Source organism: Electrona antarctica (assembly GCF_951216825.1).
Source record: "Electrona antarctica genome assembly, chromosome: 15".
In the NCBI taxonomy this organism is placed as follows: domain Eukaryota; kingdom Metazoa; phylum Chordata; class Actinopteri; order Myctophiformes; family Myctophidae; genus Electrona; species Electrona antarctica.
The window spans coordinates 36945253-36964494 of record NC_136796.1 but is presented as its reverse complement, the minus strand read 5'-3'; the positions used below and the strand labels follow the sequence as shown (position 1 = coordinate 36964494).

The following is a 19242-nucleotide window of genomic DNA, read 5'->3' as shown; positions in this document are numbered from 1 at the left end:
ATATATATATATATATATATATATATATATATATATAGGCTCCTTCAGAAACACAAGAGAGTTGGGGGGTCTGGAAGTGTTGTTTACCAGCAGCGTAAGTGCATGGTGTTGGTTTAGGGCGAGGCGGCGGGCCTACAGCTCTGCTAGCTTAATGGTAAAGGGAGGAGGGGGGGGGGGGGGGTTGGTTGAGCGACGTCAATAAGCCCTCGTCTCTCTGGCATCCTATAGCCGTTGTTGTTGCCGACGACTCGAGCCATCCACTCTCCTGGCCCCAAGCTCAGGTGCACTGCACACACTAAACGCACAGCCGTGCATGCACATCCACATGCACAGGACCGCGGTATATCTGCTCTATCGTTGTTTAGAGGGTGGTGAACACCCACCAGTTTCGGTCCACACAATACACCATGGCAGCCCGCTGACTGCAATTTTCCCAGCATGCTGTCTTAAAAGTTTTTTTTCGTGCTTTTCAAGAGTCTATATGCAGTGCCTGGGTATTTTTCACACTCCAACAGGGTGGGAGAGATGGAGGAGAGGACCTGTGTGGGTGATTTGAAAAGAGAAACAAGAGGGAGCTCTGTATTCCAGGTTAGGGGGGGTGAGAGAGAGAGAGAGAGAGAAACAGAACTGGGGAAAGAAAGTCAGACGGAAAGACAGAATAGGAGAGACCAGAGCGAATGCAACAAAACAATAGGAGAGGACAGTGTGAAAGAGATGGAAGATGAGTCAAGGATCGAAGCATCGACCATCTAATTCTTCTTGGTAGTCAGCAAACGCGCCCCAACAACTCTATAGTGCCCCAGACACAGACACAACAACGCCCTCTTCCACTAGTACTCCCACTAGTACTGTACTCTTGAGGTATTTTGTACTTTACTTGAGTATTTCCAATTTCCAATACTTTTACTTCTACTCCACTACATTTCTTAGCCAAAATATTGTACTTTTACTCCACTACAATTATTTGAAAACTTTAGTTACTACTTACTTTGGAGATTTTCATTTTGATTTGAAAACATACATTAACCACTTCAACCATATACATTCCGGCCATTTGAAAATAGCCGATCTACAAGCTCACAATGTGTCGCCATGCGACACATTGTGAGCTTGTTGATCTTATATTTCCAAAAGATTTTGTACACATTTTGAACTTGTGAAATGGGACATTCTGCAATATGAGTACTTTTACTTTTAGTACTTTAAGTGCATTTTGATGCCGATACTTTTGTACTTTTACTTGAGTACATTTTGAATACAGCACTTTTACTTGTAACGGAGTAGTTCTACATTGCAGTATTGATACTTTTACTTTAGTAAAACAATTGAGTACTTTTTCCACCACTGCCCACCACCACCTCCGCTTGAGTAGAAGGGGGGTGGAGAGGGTGTTGTACAGCAATGGTTCTCAACCAATGGTCCGGGGACCACCAGTGGTCCTTGAGGGGGTTCCAGGTGGTCCCCAGCTAAATGACAGAGAGTTGTTAACCAAATGGACCCGTATAGATCTTTAACTCTTGAGAGCGTGAAATGAAACCAAATGGACCCAGTTTCATTTCACGCTCTCAAGAGTTAAATTATTGTTAAACAGCTGCAAAACTTAATTTACAAGAGGTCTATATTAGAGAATGTAGAAGAATAACGTTTTGCCTGTTATCTCTCCTATGGCACCACACACATTCTTATCCAATGATAACAAAGTTCTTTAGTTTTGGGTCTGAGAGGCTAAATGTCATCAAATGGTGGTCCGTGGCTCAAATGCTGAAAACATAATGGTCTAATATGAAAGAGGTTGACAACCACTGCTCTACAGTGATTTCTACAGAACAGATCGTTATGGCTGTCACTATATATACCACCACACCAGATGGTTTTTTTACACAGTCACCGCCAAGGAGGAGGCAGGGAAAGAAATGCAGCAAGGGCCTTTCAAACGTGAAGCGATATAACGCGCCTATAGTTCATTTTCAATGAGACCTGCGTTTTTGCGCGGAGCAACAACGCAAGCGTATTCACGTGAGCGTGAATATGTTGCGCGAGTGCTTGTTTCGTGCACACGCCCGCGACTCACCAGACCTGGATACGGTTTAGCTTATTTGTATGCTCGCCACACACACACACACACACACACACACACACACACACACACACACACACACACACACACACACACACACACACACACACACACACACACACACACACACACACACACACACACACACACACACACACACACACACACACACACACACACACACACACACACACACACACACACCAATCCGACCCCCTCCGAACTCCATTACACCCGACTCATCTTGCTGAAATGAGAGTCTTGTCCTATACCTGTGCAAAACTGAGCAGCAGACAGACACATTAGCTTTAGAAAAGAAAAAAAGAACATGCGCATATATACCCACCCAAAGTTTATTGTTTACGACTTATTTGCATGTGAGCTGTGAGCAAAATCAAAATACAGCGGCTAAAGTGGTTTGTTTTTCTTGCTCGTGTTTCTTTTCACGGCATGGTGCTTGAAAAACAATGCATGTGTTGTTCGGCTTGCATTAACCCATTTAGACCTGACGTCGAAATCCTGACAGTTTTCTGAAATACCTATGTTTCTATATCAGTGGTGCTCAATTTCATGTCAAGGACCCCAGGAACTATATGTAATTGGCCGCCCACCCCATCTGAAAATATATTGTTCCAGGGACCCCCCCAGAAGCAAAGATTTGAGTTAAAAAACGTTCGCTCTGAAAGAAGACTTGCGCCGCATTTTCACGATTTTTGAGTGGTGCAACCACTCCCTTACGGAGCTATGTGTGTGGCTGGCTCATGGCTGCCAGCCTGGGTGCCTGCCTGGTTGGGTATGAGCACGAAAATAGCATGGTTGTTTTTCACCACCTGTGCGCAACCTAACACACAAACACACACATTAAGTGTATATACTGATGATTTCGGGTGTGCCAGTAGTAGAGGGATCCCCACACGGTAACTGTCATTTCTCTACCGTTTCGGACATGGGGCGGCTTGCCGGAACCAGGCCGGCACCCTGGCCGTGGTCCTGTGGGTCTGGAACTTCCGGGGACCCCACACAGAGTTGCACCACTCACTTCACACGGGTGTGATTTTCAAAAATAGCAGACCTACAAGCTGGTAGCGCCGCGCTATGAGCTTGTAGATCTGCTATTTTTCAATAGCTAAAGTATAACATAATGCTTGAAACACCAAAAGGGGTTCCCGCTCTGAATGGGTTAAGGGGCTGATGCTGACATCCCTGCGCCTGCATATCTATTGTTTTTCTTTGTTCCCGTTCATATATATACGCCGGTCTGTAATCACCCAGTCGCATTGTCTAACCTAATTATTCAGATTTTAGAACAACAAAAAGAAAACCCATTTTAGCAAGAGTAGATGTAACAAGGCCCTTTACGGTCATGTCAACCGCAAACAAACAGGGACGAAATCAAAACTTGCTCTTTATTGTATTATTAAAAAAAGAAAAGAAAAAACATTATCAGTAAGAGAGAGAGACACGATTTTATTTTTTTCTTCATTTGGTACCCGATGTAATTTCAAATCCCCTGCACAGAGCCAAAATGAGCTTTAGATACAGAGTTTGAGCAATGGGTTCCTAATAGATTTACCCCCTTAATAACACCCATGCCACAGTCGCCATTTATCCCGCTCCAGAGCCACACAATGCATGGGAGTGCTGCTGAATAGCATGGGCAATTACAGTGCATGTGCGCGCGCGCGTCTGTGTGTGTCTCTATGTGTGTGTCTGTGCCTCACAACAGCGCACACCCCACGTTCTACTTAAAGCAGACGTAAATATGAAACTCTGCAGCCATGTGCACTTTGCTCTTTGCAGGAGCCCAGGTGGTTTCCATAGCAATATGTTGTTCTTTCCTTTCTTTTTTCTTTTTTTTGGCTTACCCTTACAATGTATTACCCATCATTACATATCATTAAAAACATACATATTAATGTAAAAAAAAAAAAAAAACAGGGTGATGGGGGTTTGAGTGGGAGGGGGAAGTGTGAAATTAGGGGTGAGTCGACAAAGAAGAGTGGGGGGGGGGGGAAACACTTGAAAAAGAGGCCTTTGGTGGATGGCTTGATGTTTCTTTGCACAATAATTCATATGAAACACATCTAAAATAATGTATTTATAAAAATGCTAAATAATACTAGAAAGATGGCCATGCATGATCAAAGGGACGCATAATATGTACTTATGTAGCTTTTGTGATGAAGTCAGCAACGTGTATAAATCCCGTGAGTGATATCCCTTTTCTGGGAATGTCGTAATAGGCGAGCATTCAGCAAAATAAAATAAAATAGCACAACTACAAGCTCACGTGTCACTCACAACAAGAAGTAATGTGAGCTTGTAGATCAATTTAGCTTTTTGATACACAGGTTTATGTGGTTCACTCAGAGATAGATTAACACTCAGGATGTTACTTTGACAGCTGGCTAGATGGATATTCAAATTCACTAGATCTTTTCTAATCTTTGGGGTATCCTGGTGGTTCAGCCCATTAGGATTTGAACCGCATGAAAACCTATAATGGTTTCAAATCCAGCTTACGTCTCACTTTATCTCCTTGCTATCTACTCTATCCCTTCTTAACTAATTCCTCATACAGAAAATAGACACAAAATAATGGTCCATGAATGTCATGTTTCAAATGGCCCAATGAACTTAAATAAATGGAAAAACTTTCCAGTTCCGAAATATATATATATATTTTTTTTTTTGCAATGCTATATTTGCTATATTTTAAAACGTAAACGTGAAATACATGTGATTTCTGTTTTCGGTAAGGCAACATTTCCACAGTACAATCTATTAGAAATGCCTGAAGACTAAAAAAATTTAGCTGACAAATGGCTACTCTCTCCTGATTGGCAGAAATTTCGTCACCTACCTGAAAATTTTCATATCGAGAGTTACCGGTACATTATTGTTAAACATCTGCATTACTTAATTTAGAAGAAGTCTACACAATTAGAACATGTAGAAGAATTGATATTTTGATCAACATTTGCCTGTTGTCTCTGCTAGTACATCAATACAGCATGGAATTGTGGACAAAATCTTATCCAACGACAACATATATTATTCAACGTTTTGGGTCAGAGGCTAAATCTCATCAAATGGTGGTCCGTGGCTCGCGTGGAGAATAATATAATAATAATGGACCTTGATATGAAAAGGGTTGAAAACCACTGCTCTATAGCAATGAGTACTATCAGAATATAGTGGCTTAGGCCCATACGGTTAGCTCAACCCAGAGCCTTAGAAAAGACAGAGTTCTGCAAACTCCGTTGACTTCATGGGGCCTGCGTAATGGCGGCATCTAGCGCTACTGGGGACGCCGATTAGGGACAGATCCTGCGCCGGATGTTGACAGATTGCATGGATCCACATGGCTCCGTCTTTTTGGCAAATCTAGAACTTCCTGTTTGAGAGCTAGCAAATTTAAATACCTTTTAATTAATCATTGCTAATATAACAGTGTACACTTTCAATGGAAAGAAAAAGGCATACAGTTTACAACTTTTTTACGTTATTTAATTACTTATTTTTACACAGAAACATAATGTGTGTCTTCACCATAACTGTAATGTAATAATAATACTAATAATGTAATGTAATAATTATTTAATTTACTACGCTTTTATTCTGAAAGCAACCGGATGTCTTAAATTTGCTAGCTCTCAAACAGGAAGTTCTAGATTTGCTAAAAAGACGGAGAGCCTGATTAGGGACAGCCCGGGGTCCCTAATCAGGCTCTCCATGAGAGCGCAGCTGTGCGCCCGAGCACTTCCGGGATCACGTGACCGGGCTGTTCTGTGCCCCCTCAATAACGCAACTCTTCTATTATATGGCTCTGGCTCAACCTAGCCTGAAGGCGTGCCAAGGGTTCGACTCCCGAGCCCGACGGCCTTTGCCACGTGTCACTCCCCCTTTCCGGTCTGACTACTGTTACCTATCAATAAAAGGCATACAAAGCCCAAAAAACGAATAATAATATAGTGGCTTAACCTTTTAACAAAATAATATCACTACCTTTAATTTACACTTCAACTAAATTGACCATTTGGTTTAATTTGTACCCTCCGAGTTTAATTAACAGTTTAGTCATAATCTTTGGAATAAAACTTTAATTTTAGTCACATTTTAAATGTTTTAGTGTTAGTCTAGTTTTAGTCGACTAAATATCATACAATTTTAGTCTACTTAATTGATTAGTTTTGTCTGCGGGCCTTGATGGTGTTGTAATAAACTCTAGAGGGTATGCGCATGACATCATCATCATACCCAGAAGTTGTGCGGGAACGCCTACTGAGTGGCAAAAAACGACTTTCTGGCCTTGACAGCCCATACATCCAAACAGAAAAGTAATGCATCCGATTGCATTAAACAACGTTAAACTCACTTTGCCACTCGATTTGCCATTCACTCTATGCATGCACATTGCACATTGCACATACGTACCCTCTATTGCAGGTTTTACACTAGGTTGCATGCTGAAAGCCGATCTACAAGCGCACAACGTGCCGAGATCGGCTATTTTCAGAGTGCAACAACACAAGCGCAACCAAGCACAAAATGATCTCTTGTTCACTAGTCCCTCGATAACATTTTAGTCTAGTTTTTATCCATTGACGAAATTGTCGGTATATTTAGTCATAGTTTGTCATCATGGCTTAGTTTGTATTTCGTCTTGATGTAGTTTTCATCAGTGAAAGTAGGTAGTCGACAAAATCAACAGTGCAACCTACCCGTCTTTCTTCTGGTCCACCACCCCAGCGAGCAGAGCGGTGCCATCGTCAGATAGTTTGAGGTCCGTGTGAGCGTGGATGAAGCGTGCCACAAAGTCTTCTGGTGACATGAAGCACTCATCGTTCTTCTTGACGCTAGCGTACTGCAAAGGTGAAGAAAACCCATGCTGATTTTACAGACACCATGTTGGAAGCGTTTGTCAATATAGCTGAATCATGTGGTAACAAAAGATTGTGGCAAGAAAAACATTATCATGGTGTTTGGTTTGTGACAAAAATGACAATCCCACCTTTTCAAAAATGGATTTGAGCTCAGTTGGGTCAGCCCTCTTTGGCAGAACTACCTGTAAAAGTAAATGGTAAAAGTACTGCGTTTATAAAGCGCCTTTCTAGTCTTTCTGAGCGCTTTGCAGTGTTACTTCACTTTCACCCATGCATACAGTACTAGGAGTGGAGCTCGTTAATTTTTATTGATAACGAGCACCTTATCGATCAGGCTTATCGAGCCGGGTTCTTTTCGAGCCCACTGTCGAGCATTTTCTATTATTTTGTGGAAAGACAATAAATTCTGAACAGAACCAGTATCGCCAGTTGCGACTGTGAGTTTGTGGCTGACCACTATCTAAAATGTAATGAAGATGACAAAAGTTACAAATATTTTTGCCTAACATTAAAACAACCATTCATTTGTGCAATAAGTGTTAAATGGTTTTATATGAATAGTGCTTGTAATAATGATAACATCTCCATGTATCTTCACCTCTTCACCTCTATTTATTTAACCAAAAAACTACACTTTTAGACAGACATGTTTGTGCCAGCATGGGTGATTAGATGTATTTCTTGATCGCCTCTTGTCTTGATTGTTTAAAGATGACATCATGGGTCGCTATGCTCGATAATGCGCTTGATAAGTGCAAAGCTTATTGATACCGGGTACTCAATAAGCTTATTATCAGGGCTTTTTTTCGGGTATCGGGGTTTTGAGCTCCATCCCTATAAATGCATACACACACATTCACACACCAATGGCAGAGGCAGAGCAAACCATGCAAGGCACGGCAACGCTGCTCATCGCACAGTTAGGGAGGGGTTCAGTGGCTGGCTCTTGGACCGGTCCACACCACTCTACCATAGCTGAGTGGGTAGAGCGCTCTTGGACCGGTCCACACCACTCTACCATAGCTGAGTGGGTAGAGCGCTCTTGGACTGTTCCACACCACTCTGCCATAGCTGAGTGGGTAGAGCGTCCATACCACTCTGCCAGCTGAGTGGGTAGACAGTTAGGGAGGGGTTCAGTGGCTTGCTCTTGGACTGTTCCACACCACTTTGCCATAGCTGAGTGGGTACAGCGTTGGCCTGGGAAACAAAGGGTTCCCCGGGAGCGGAAAGACACTTTAACCCCTAAAGGCCTAACACTGACCAGTTTTAGGTGATAAGGTGAAGGTGAACACCAAAAACTACAACATGACGTCACGCCGCAGTGATAAGCGACTCACCGGCCGCTCACCCCAACAAAATCTCTCTTGTTTTTACTAACCACCTTAGGTGATAAGGTGGTCACCTTATCACCTAAAACTGGAGTGTAGAGAAATAGGCCTTAACCCATTCTGCACCACTGGCAGAGAAACATAGGTTTTTCAGAAAACTGTCATGATTTAGAAGACATTTTTAGAATCTAGTCTTATAGGTCTAAATGGGTAACTGCTCCACTGACTGCTCTTGATATGGGTTAAATGCAGATACCGCGTTTCACTGTATATGCAAATATACAGTGACAAATGCAGCAAAGGAGCGGACATTAGCATTTAACACAGAAGATGTTGCAAATGTTGGGAGTTTAGCTTGTAGGACATTTGTAATCGTGTGATGTGACAAAGTTCAATCTGCTATGACTTGGCAACGGTACGCTGCAGTACAATCAAGGTCTATCAATCAATCTATCGATCAATATAAATGCTGCAGATTAGACACACCTGATAACTAATGATTTGATATGAAATTTTTGCTTTTGAAAAACTAAACTGGCCTCCCCACCATGCACCCTCATACAAGACTCATATAAGATGATACGTGTGCAATGCTGTATTGCAGTCGTTTTCAACCCTTTTCATATCAAGGCGGCCAGCTCCATTATTTATTCGGCATTGTATTTTTATGTTGGTATACCATAGGAGAGACAACAGGCAAATGTTTCTTCTACATTCTCTAATTCTGTGTAGACTTCTTGTAACTTTAAGTAATGCAGATGTTTAACAATAATTAAACTCTTGTGAGAGTAAAATGAAACCAAATGGTCCCGTAAAAAAGGTAATTTTACACTCAAGAGTTCAAGATCTATCAGGTAAGTTTGGTTACCAACTCTCCATCATTTATTTGGGGACGACATGGAACCCCCTCAAGGATCGCTGGTGGGCCCCCGGACCACAGGTTGAAAACCACTGCTGTATTGGCATCTTAAACTATAGTCAAACCAGGGGACCAAATAATTAACTCCCTCATGCACCTGCTGCAGGTGGTTGCGTGCATGCATGCTTCTTTCTGATGTCGCACCAAGGTGTAGCATGATGCTAAGCAAGGTTATCATTGATTGCTTTTTATTATAGCAAACATGCTGAGCAATAGTGTAAATGTGAAGTAACCTGCTTGAAAGCTTTAAAATCTATGGTGGCTAAACAAAGTATAACATCACTGCAGAAGTGCAGATACATGCACTTTGGTATAACATTAGCCAGTTGGCTACATAGTGTGTATAAGACAGTCCCAATGTCATTGCTGGGACGTGTGGCCCCGGTGTTAACCTCCAAGTCCAACACATCCTCTTAGCAAAGCTAACGACTAGTTAGCAAGCCGCTTCAATCATCATTTGCACAATGTCATTCTAAAGTGCTTTTTGACAACATCCCCCGTCCCAGTGACGTGTCCCCGGCCGCGGAGATGTGACAACCTGCATCGTTTTATTCAATGCGTTCACTCTCAAACAAACCTGAAATCCTCCAGAAAGAAAAAGTCAGCTTACCTTTGCTGCCATTCTATATAGCCAGCTTACTGTCAGTTAGTTGCTCCCCGCATACACTTCCTTGTGCGTGACGAACGTTCCCATGGTGATCATGCGCCGGATGAGAGAGGATCAACGGCCACGTGGTGCGATGGGGGGGCGAGAGAGAGGAGGGGCGGGGCGAGCAGCAGCACGTGCATGGGGATAGGTCAGGATATATAGAACAGTGACACATTGATGGATCGATGGATTGATTGATGATCCGTGTGTGTGTGTGTGTGTGTGTGTGTGTGTGTGTGTGTGTGTGTGTGTGTGTGTGTGTGTGTGCGTGTGCGTGTGCGTGTGCGTGTGCGTGTGCGTGCTCGTGTGTGTGCGTGCGCGCGCGTTTGTTTTCCTAAACAAATAGATTATAAGGTAGTATGTTTTTTGATGTCCTATGACCTTAATGTTCTGCTACATGGAAAAACATAAAGTAGTCTTCCACACTGTAGCTCCCTTATATGCAATTTATCTCCAGGTCTGTCTGAAGAAATTATGGCCTACTCATCGCAAAGGACTCATTTTCAAATTTGAAAACCTCTTCTTTTCCAAGCAAGCATCTTACTGTGGAATATTAGAGTCTTATAGACTGTATGGTTCCTTCCTCACACCTCCTCTTCCTCGCAGTAAATGGTTCCTATATATAGCTTATTCCCAGCCTTTCCAACCTATCTGTGCATTGTTCCAGGGTGTGTGTCAAAAAGCTGGGAGAGAGAATTTCATGACTACAAAAGCAAAGGTTAACATTACTCACAGCATAAAAACAATTTAAAAGGGAGCAAAAGGGCTCTAATGGCCCGACGGTCTTCAAAGAAAATGCATTTTGCACTCAAAATAATTCATAGCTTTTTTGCCGGTGGCTTTTCAGCTTCCCGGAGACCCAGCGTGAACCCACTGTATTTTTCCCAGCAGGCTCTCTGCTCCTCGCAAAATGGCCTTCGGCAGGGCATATTCCACATCCTGCAAATATTGACGGCAAAATGGTCCTTGGCTTATTGGAAAAATGGCTGTAAGTAATGTTTTATCAGCTTGTGCAATCCCCGAACCTGTATTTCCAGCCTGTCATGACAATATTTAACATGATTAATAATTTGTTCCCATGACATTTTATTTTACAGTGCTGTCACTCTCCAACACTAAACAACTCACTTATTTGTGGCATTTACCGTAGAAAAAGATGAGCCGGTATTTACTTTCTTGCTTTCTGTATTATTCATGAGCTGCAAAAAAATGATTTGAGGCATGCAAACTGCTAACATCTAGCTGCCTCTGACATATGCATTGCTTCTTAGGCTCAGGGAAATGAAATGTCCTGCAATTTTTTTGCTGAAATGTGTTTAGTTTTTTCTTGTTTGATATGACTTAGGATCAAACACTAAAACTCTATTTCAGGAATAGACGGACCCACCTCCCAAGAGTAAGTGTGTGGTAATAATAAGGATAAACCGTGCGACCTTTGAACTTCCATGGCCGGAGGGGTCTCCTGTCCACATCCCCAAGGGCCCACGTGTCCTGACAAACGTGAGCGATGAGTGACGACCGGCCGTCTCGAGCCACAGCGTCCTATTTTTATCCCCCCTTTAAACACAGAGCTCCCAAAATAGACCCTAACTCTAAACAAATGATTAATTGGCCACTTAGGGTTTCTCCCCACTGACCAACAAGTCCTTGTTAACAGCCAATAACGGTAGCCCTTGGGGGGTCAAAAGGTTCTAAGGCTTTCTAATAAAAGTAACAGAGACGTGGGGATGTGTTTTCGGGAGGAAGACGCTTATATGTCTCAGTTTGAAATGCTGACAGGTTAATAATCCCCTCTCAAATGGCCCCACCACCACCACGCTACAAATGGCCAGTTCGCTCTTACTTTTATTGCTATCATCTGTCAATCATTTGTATCTCTCTTTTTCCCCCCTCTCCCTCTTCTTAAGTGGACTGAAAGGGTTGGACAGCTACACAGAAATATACTTTGTCACATCGGTCACCCGGAATATTTTTCCTCCACTATTCTTTTTTTGGTGTACTGTGAATTTATGGACTAATGCAGTAATCTCGACCAGTGGTCCGGGGGACCACCAGTGGTCCCTGAGGGTATTCCAGATGGTCCCCAGCTAAATGATGGTAGAGTTGGTAACCAAATTGGACCCTTATAGATCTTTAACTCTTGAGAATGTAAAATGAAACCAAATGGACCCTTAATGGAATGCTGAATGAATAACGGGGCCTTGATATCAAAAGGGTTGAAACCCACTGGACTAATGCATTCCCAAATAGATATTCATGATATGGAAATGAGATTCAAATAAGTTAGCGACATTTCAACCTGAAAGAAAAAGGCCGGGTCACGTACAGGATTGGCCCACGGTTCAAGTCTAAAAGATTCTATCATAATAATAACATATCTGGTTGATTTATGACACCAACAGGAATGATAATAAAAAATAATGATAAAAAAGTACAGTTTTGTGCTCCACTGCATGTACAGTAGGCGTATCATGTTTAGCACCAACAGTGCAGTGTCTTCTTTCCAGAAAAGACGCGGTGGGCAAACATAATGAGCGTTCTGCTATGCTGCATCATTAGCAAACACGGTATCTCATAGGAAAATAAAGTATGGTGAGGCCTCTCTAGTCACGACAGGCATTTCACACGCACGCACGCACGCACAGACACACGCATGCACGCAGCACGCACACACACACAGACACGCACACAGACACACCGCACACTCGCACGCACACACACGTGCGCGCGCACACACACACAAACACACACACACCCACACACAGAGAGAGAGAGAGGTTGCAAACATCCATTGTGCAACAACAACAAACCATGCAAAATGTAGCGCTTGCCAAAGCAGAGATTTTATATAACTTAGGAGTTGCACCAAAACCACACAGCAGACAGGCTGTCCAGATAGTGTGGGATGTCCCAGACAAATCTGTTTTGCATTAAAGACACAGAGATGGTGAGAACAGCAATGATGGGAGAAAGCAATTTGGCAGGGTTGAATCTCATGAAATTACCATCAGCACGCTAATGTAGCAGTAGGCTACACAGTACTCTGAAGACCAAAAAAAAAAGTTTTATATATAGAACGTATGCACATGCATAAAGTGAATGGCAGATCGAGTGGCAAAGTGAGTGACAACGTGAATTTAATGTTGATTAAAGTAATTTAATGCAATCAAATATGACTTTTCTGTTTGGATGCATGGGCTGTCAAGGCCAGAAAGTAGTTTTTTGCCACTCAGTAGGCATTTCCGCATAACTTCCTGGTATGATGATGATGTCAAGCGCATACCCTATAGAAAAGGGGTTTTTATTCACTAATTTCAATTATTACAGCGGTTATATTATTATGGTTCAGCAGATCTTTCTTACACATTTAATCTATAATCGTAGAGGTGACCAACAGACCATGTGCAACCCAGATTCGGCTCAAACAAGGGACTAAATTAATTTCGCTCTAGTCCTATTCCACCAAAATGTGGAATGCCCTACCAACAGCCATTAAGACATGTGAATCCTTCAAAGCCGCTGTCAAAGAGCACCTATACGGACGGCTGCAATTCGAAACTTCCCCCCGTAGATAAAGTCTGAGTCCCCTATATCTATAACCTTATTACTTCCTTTTTAGGATGATTTCCTGTTTGTTTGTTTGTTTGTTTGTTTGTTTGTTTGTTTGTTTGTTTTGTTTTTTAGAAGTGTATATTTGTACGTCTCTAAATGTTCTGATGAATTGAAAATGGTGGACCCTGTTGTAAATGCAGGGCTTGACATTAGGTCCGCTTGTCCGGGACAAGTATTAAATCTTCCCGGACAAGTGCATTAGATTGTACTTGTCCATTGAACAAGTGACTCTTGGTTTCGCTTTTTCTGTGACGCTCCTACCAACCAACAATATTGTCTGGCATTATTGTCTGGCTTTCCTAATCATCACCTTTCCAATAGTGTTAATAGCCCTAGAATGTCTGTAATCTTACATTTCATGTATTCTAAATACCAAATACACCATATATCAGTCCTATCAGAGCAGTTAGCAGACTGACCACGTCAGCATGTAAACTTGTAGCACTGCGTGTATACTCACTCATACTTACTCAAGTTCTGGCAGAAAACATATGTTACTGTATGTAAAATATCGCCACTTTTACATGAGCTAGACTGAAAATATAAAAACTTCCTTTGGGAACAGTCGATGTTTGGGAAGCACAAACATTATGGCGCACACAATTGACAGGTGTGTTGCGTTTGGTGTTGGGTAATTGATCACACAACCTATTTTGTGTGCCCCATACATTTGTGCTTCCTAAAGTTTTGATATGTTCAGTCCTGCACTCATACCGGGCCCCTCGCCAGAGAGAATGTTGTCCGTGTGCAGCTCGTGGAAAAGTGGAGATATTTGACTAAATACCGGTACACATTTTCTGCCAGGACTTTCAAATGAATATGAAACTAGTCCCCAAAACGACTCCAAGTCTTAGGAATTAATTATCGGGTAGGTGCACAGGCAGTGCAATAAGTTTAAATTCCGACGAGGTCAGTCTGGTAACCGTGCGCGGATAGGACCGATCTATGAATTCATGAAATATATGTAAGATCATAGACATTCTAATCTAGGGCCATTAACTTAGAATATTCACCTAATATTCAAACATGTATTCACCAAGTAAAACCAACTTACAGTTAGTGAATGGGAAATGTACTTGTCCGAAGGACAAGTGCCTCAAAAAGTTAATGTCAAGCCCTGAAGTGTAATGCTTAATCATGGTGTCGTCCACAGTAACAGTTTTTGTATTGACTTGTGCTTTCGTTTGAAATGTACCCACTTTGCATACTGTGTCTGTTAATATAACATTTTCAATCAATCAAACCTATACATATCCTATAGGACTCACTTTATTATGATTCCACTATTTTTCGACACACTGCACAGTATGTCTTGTAATGCATACAGTACTGAAGTCTATCCACAGCCAGTGGCTTGTCAAACACAAATGAGTCATAGAGTGGAACATGCGCTGCTTCAAAGTGGCATTCACACATAAACACCATATCTCCTGCAGTGTGACAAGCTCCTCTTTGTTTACACTGAAATAAATGACTGTTTGAATAACTTCCCGGTGACTATAAAAGTAACCAGTCAAACTCACTCTGCTTCCATTCAGCTACGCAGCTTGATAACCTGGATTGACAGTGACTGGACTGAATATATAAGACCAAATAGCCTACAGTAGGCAGCCTGATGATTTCAACCGTTTCATTTCAATTTACAATTTAGGCATTTAGCAGACGCTCTTAATCCAGAGCGATTTACAGAAAGCAAGAACAAAAACATGCATACCGTATCATATACATAAAAATAGTCATCATGAATCATACGAAGCTAAGAACCTAACAGTGGAATATCTATGCAACTATGCTATGCTAACTATTTCAGAACTTGTTCTCATTACAGAAGCAGCATACTGCATCTGCTTGTTAATGGGAGAAGAACATACGCACACATGTTCAGAGATGCTCATATTCAGCCACACTCAACCCTGACCTTTGACTGAATCCCACTGACCACATTAATTCCCTTTAACTTTAACCTATACATGCTGGCCTAACCTCAACCTAACTCTAAGTCTAACCTTAAACCCAAGTCCGAACTCATTTTATCGCATCCTCATCTCAACATTTGTATCCTTAAGTTACACATGTGCACGCACGCACACTGGTACTTGCACCGGCAGCCTCACTTCTCTGTCGCGCAATTGTCCTAAAACCTCAAGGTGGGCTGGCCTTGCAGTAGCTTCTGGATATGTCTGGTTAGCATCTTTCAGTTCAGATGAAGCAATAGAATAACCATGTGCTCCGGGGCATCTGGGATGGGCAAGAGGCCCATGCAGGGCCGGAGGGGGGCCTGCATGGGGAAGGAGGAGGGGATGGGGATCTATTGAGATGGCTCAAACAGGCCGGTGAGCGTGCCTGCCCTGAGCCCCTCTCTCCTCATCAACAACAAGGACCCACACTGAAGCACACTCAGACCCTGCAACCCGAGAGGGCACCGGGGTCCCCCGGCCTGCATGGCCTGTCTGCCTGGTTTGGGATAAATGAACCCAGATGCTGCCCACCAACACGGAGGAGGGACCAGGCCCAGCAGACATGAAGGAGGAGGTGGGCTGGGGTGCAAAAGCTATGTCGACTAAAGCTATGACGAAAAAGTGCTCGTCGACTACCTTTTTTCACTGACGAAAACAAAATGGAAACTAAATGAAAACTAAGCTATGACGACTAAAGCTAAGACTAAATATATTGACAATTTTGTCAACAAATAAAAACTAGACTAAAATGTTAGGGAGGGACTAGTGGACAAGAGATCCAGTATGAGTAAAAGACAAGTCATTTTACACTTGGTTGCATGCTGAAAATAGCAGATCTACCAGCTCGCAACGTGTCGCACTGCGACGCGTTGTGAGCTTGTAGATCGGCTATTTTCAGCAAGCTAAAATCAGCCATTACGACGGCATCAAGGCCCGTCGAATAAGTCAACTGTAGATTTAGTCGACTAAAATCTCATGACATTTCGTCGACTAAAACAAGACTAACACGAAAACATTCCAGGTGACTAAAATGTGACTAAAGCTAAATGAAAACAATTCAAGAGACTACTATGACTAAGACTAAAATCTAAATTTGCTGTCAAAATCAACTGTTGGACTGTTGACATGGGAGAGAAACATGCAGAGAACGAGGACGCTCGCCGCTTTTTTTTTCTTCCTTTACATCCTCAGCTGAGGGCAGTTGTTGTCCGTCAGATTCCTGTGCTTTCTCATAACCGCTGATCACAGAGGCCGCCGTGCGAGCATGCAGCATTGTGGGGGATGGATGACCAGGTGCATTGTGGGGGATGGATGACCAGGTGGGGGTGTTCTGTCTTTGAAGGAGAAACGAGAGCATGTGCATGGCGGCAAATCTTTAAGTCGATCCTTTCCTGTTCCTCTTCCTGTCAGATTGCCACCTGGACGCTGGAAAAAAATATCTAGAGTGTAGTGTGTGCGTTTGTGTGTGCGTGTGCGTGTGTGCGTGCGTGTGTGCGCGTGTGTGTATGTGCGTGTGCGTGTGCGTGTGCGTGTCGGTGCGTCCAAATGACAATGAATTTCTATTCGTCAGAAGCCATTTGAGCACGACATAAAACGTGTGACATGTGTGTTTGATCCTTACGGGTTGTATTGAAGGATTGCTATGCAGATGTATGCAATCCCATCTACTCAACTGCACTCAGTACTGCACTCTATGCCAACCCCATAGCTGTCAGCATATGACGATAGGGGGGGGGGCTCACTTTCTACAGTGATTCCACCTGTCTTCATCTTTCATAAACAGCTAAAACATCTCCGCTTGTCTATACTTATACTGCTCACTGAGAACTTTATCTTATGGGTGAGCCAGCTATGCGACCGTGACGCACAATGAATACAAATTATACTGTATAGATCCCCTGAAATGCTGTTCCGACAATGTTTATAAGTGACCCGCCACTGAAAGGCAGCCGCATCACATTACAGCGTGAACGAAATGTTTAGAAACTCTTTTTTTCTTTCTGCTGGCCTCATTTTCACTCTCATCTAAAAAAAAGAAACGTAAACTTTTTTTTTGTAGTCCACCTGCTGAACAGAACACAAACCTGCAAGACTATAGCCAGAAGTGGATGGTATTTAAAGAAAGAAAGAAAGAAAGAAATAAAGAAAGAAAGAAAGAAACTGCTTCGCTTCATGTTAAAAAAGAAATATTCAAACGAGGAAAAAAAACATGCAGGAATGGCCAATGCTTTTCTTTCTGGCCACTACCTAGCCTACTTTAAGGCAGTAGCTCTTCAAAGCTTCTCTTCCAGGGCAGACTGTAGTGGTGTGTTTCTCACCAGAGACCTCAGGAGTAACCTGTGTCATTACCAATCTGCCAAACTCCCCTGATGCCATCCAGACGGCCCATCCTGAAACACACACCAGCCTCTTTGTTTGCCCCACTTTGGGTTTAGGGCAGATTTTTTTTTTGGACACGCAAAGAGAGAGAGACACACACACACACATACACACACGCACACGCACACGCACACGTACACGCACATGCACACACACACACACACACACACACATAAAATCCTCAGTATTAATTTAATTCTCACAACATAAAATGTACCCTTAAAGTCTATTTGGGTACATGTTTTTACACTAAGAGTTACATTGACAGAGGATTTTACTGTGCACACATAAACTCACGCATAAGGAGGCTCACTCTGACCCTTGGGGCAGGCAGGCAGGCACACACACACACACACACACACACACACACACACACACACACACACACACACACACACACACACACACACACACACACACACACACACACACACACACACACACACACACACACACACACACACACACACACACACACACACACACACACACACACACACACACACACACACACACCTGTGTCAGCAGCACACGGACACACACACGCACACCCACCACCCCCAGTCTGAGGGAGACGCCACAGCAAGGAATAAACGACAAATTTCCTATTTCATTTCACTAAACCTGTCTGCTTTAGCTCACTCCTAACCTGCCCTGCCACTTCGGAAGACCAAGAGTTAAGTCAGGGAGGACCAAATTTCCTTGAGTGAAGCGACTGTCAGTTCAAGTTTGCTTCGTCATCTCGAAAGAGCGAGAGAAAAATGCTCCCCCGAACCTTACACGCGTTCTGTTCTCGTAGGCCTACAGCACTGCAGAGCCACGTTTATAATATCAAAGAGAACCACTGCACGAGGCCTTTTAGTATCTGTTGAATTACGATGATCCAAAAAAGGAAAAAAAAAGGGGTGCTGAGAATTTTATCCTGCATTGGCTTTGATCTCTGAGGTTTGTTGTGAGCCAATGCTGTTTAGCTGCCCTGCATGTCATCATGACCATTAGCAGGTGGTGACAACTATCTGATAAGGCTGACCAGGCGGCAAGCACGAAGCACCCCCGTGTGTGTGTGTGTGTGTGTGTGTGTGTGTGTGTGTGTGTGTGTGTGTGTGTGTGTGTGTGTGTGTGTGTGTGTGTGTGTGTGTGTGTGTGTGTGTGTGTGTGTGCGTGCATGCGCGTGTGTGCGTGTGCATATTGTGCATGCGTGCGTGCGTGTTCTTGCATCGTCTACTGTCATTTGCATCTGCTCTTGAATGTGTACATGTGCTTGCATTAACACGTGTTTTGTGCATCTGAGTGCAAGGATGTATTGTGTTCCCTGTGCATATGTGCGCGCACGCACGCGCGCGCGTGCGTGCGTGCGTGCGTGCGTGCGTGCGTGCGTGCGTGCGTGCGTGTGGTGCTGTGCTGCATGGCTGCCTGGCTGTGTGCTGCTCTGTC

General features: G+C 43.1%; 1 protein-coding gene across 1 annotated transcript in view; it reads right to left on the bottom strand.

The window, feature by feature from the left end:
• The window catches only part of slc25a13 (solute carrier family 25 member 13), an 86506-nt gene extending 76570 nt beyond the window's left edge, over positions 1-9936 (bottom strand). Inside the window, exons 1-3 of the mRNA XM_079523350.1 lie at positions 9821-9936; positions 7092-7145; positions 6802-6944 (exon numbers count right to left, since the gene is read on the bottom strand). Of these exons, the coding sequence (XP_079379476.1) occupies positions 6802-6944; positions 7092-7145; positions 9821-9832 (209 nt within the window). The 5' untranslated portion in view covers positions 9833-9936. The remainder of the gene's footprint in view (positions 1-6801; positions 6945-7091; positions 7146-9820) is intronic.
• Between the last annotated feature and the right edge of the window lie 9306 nt (positions 9937-19242).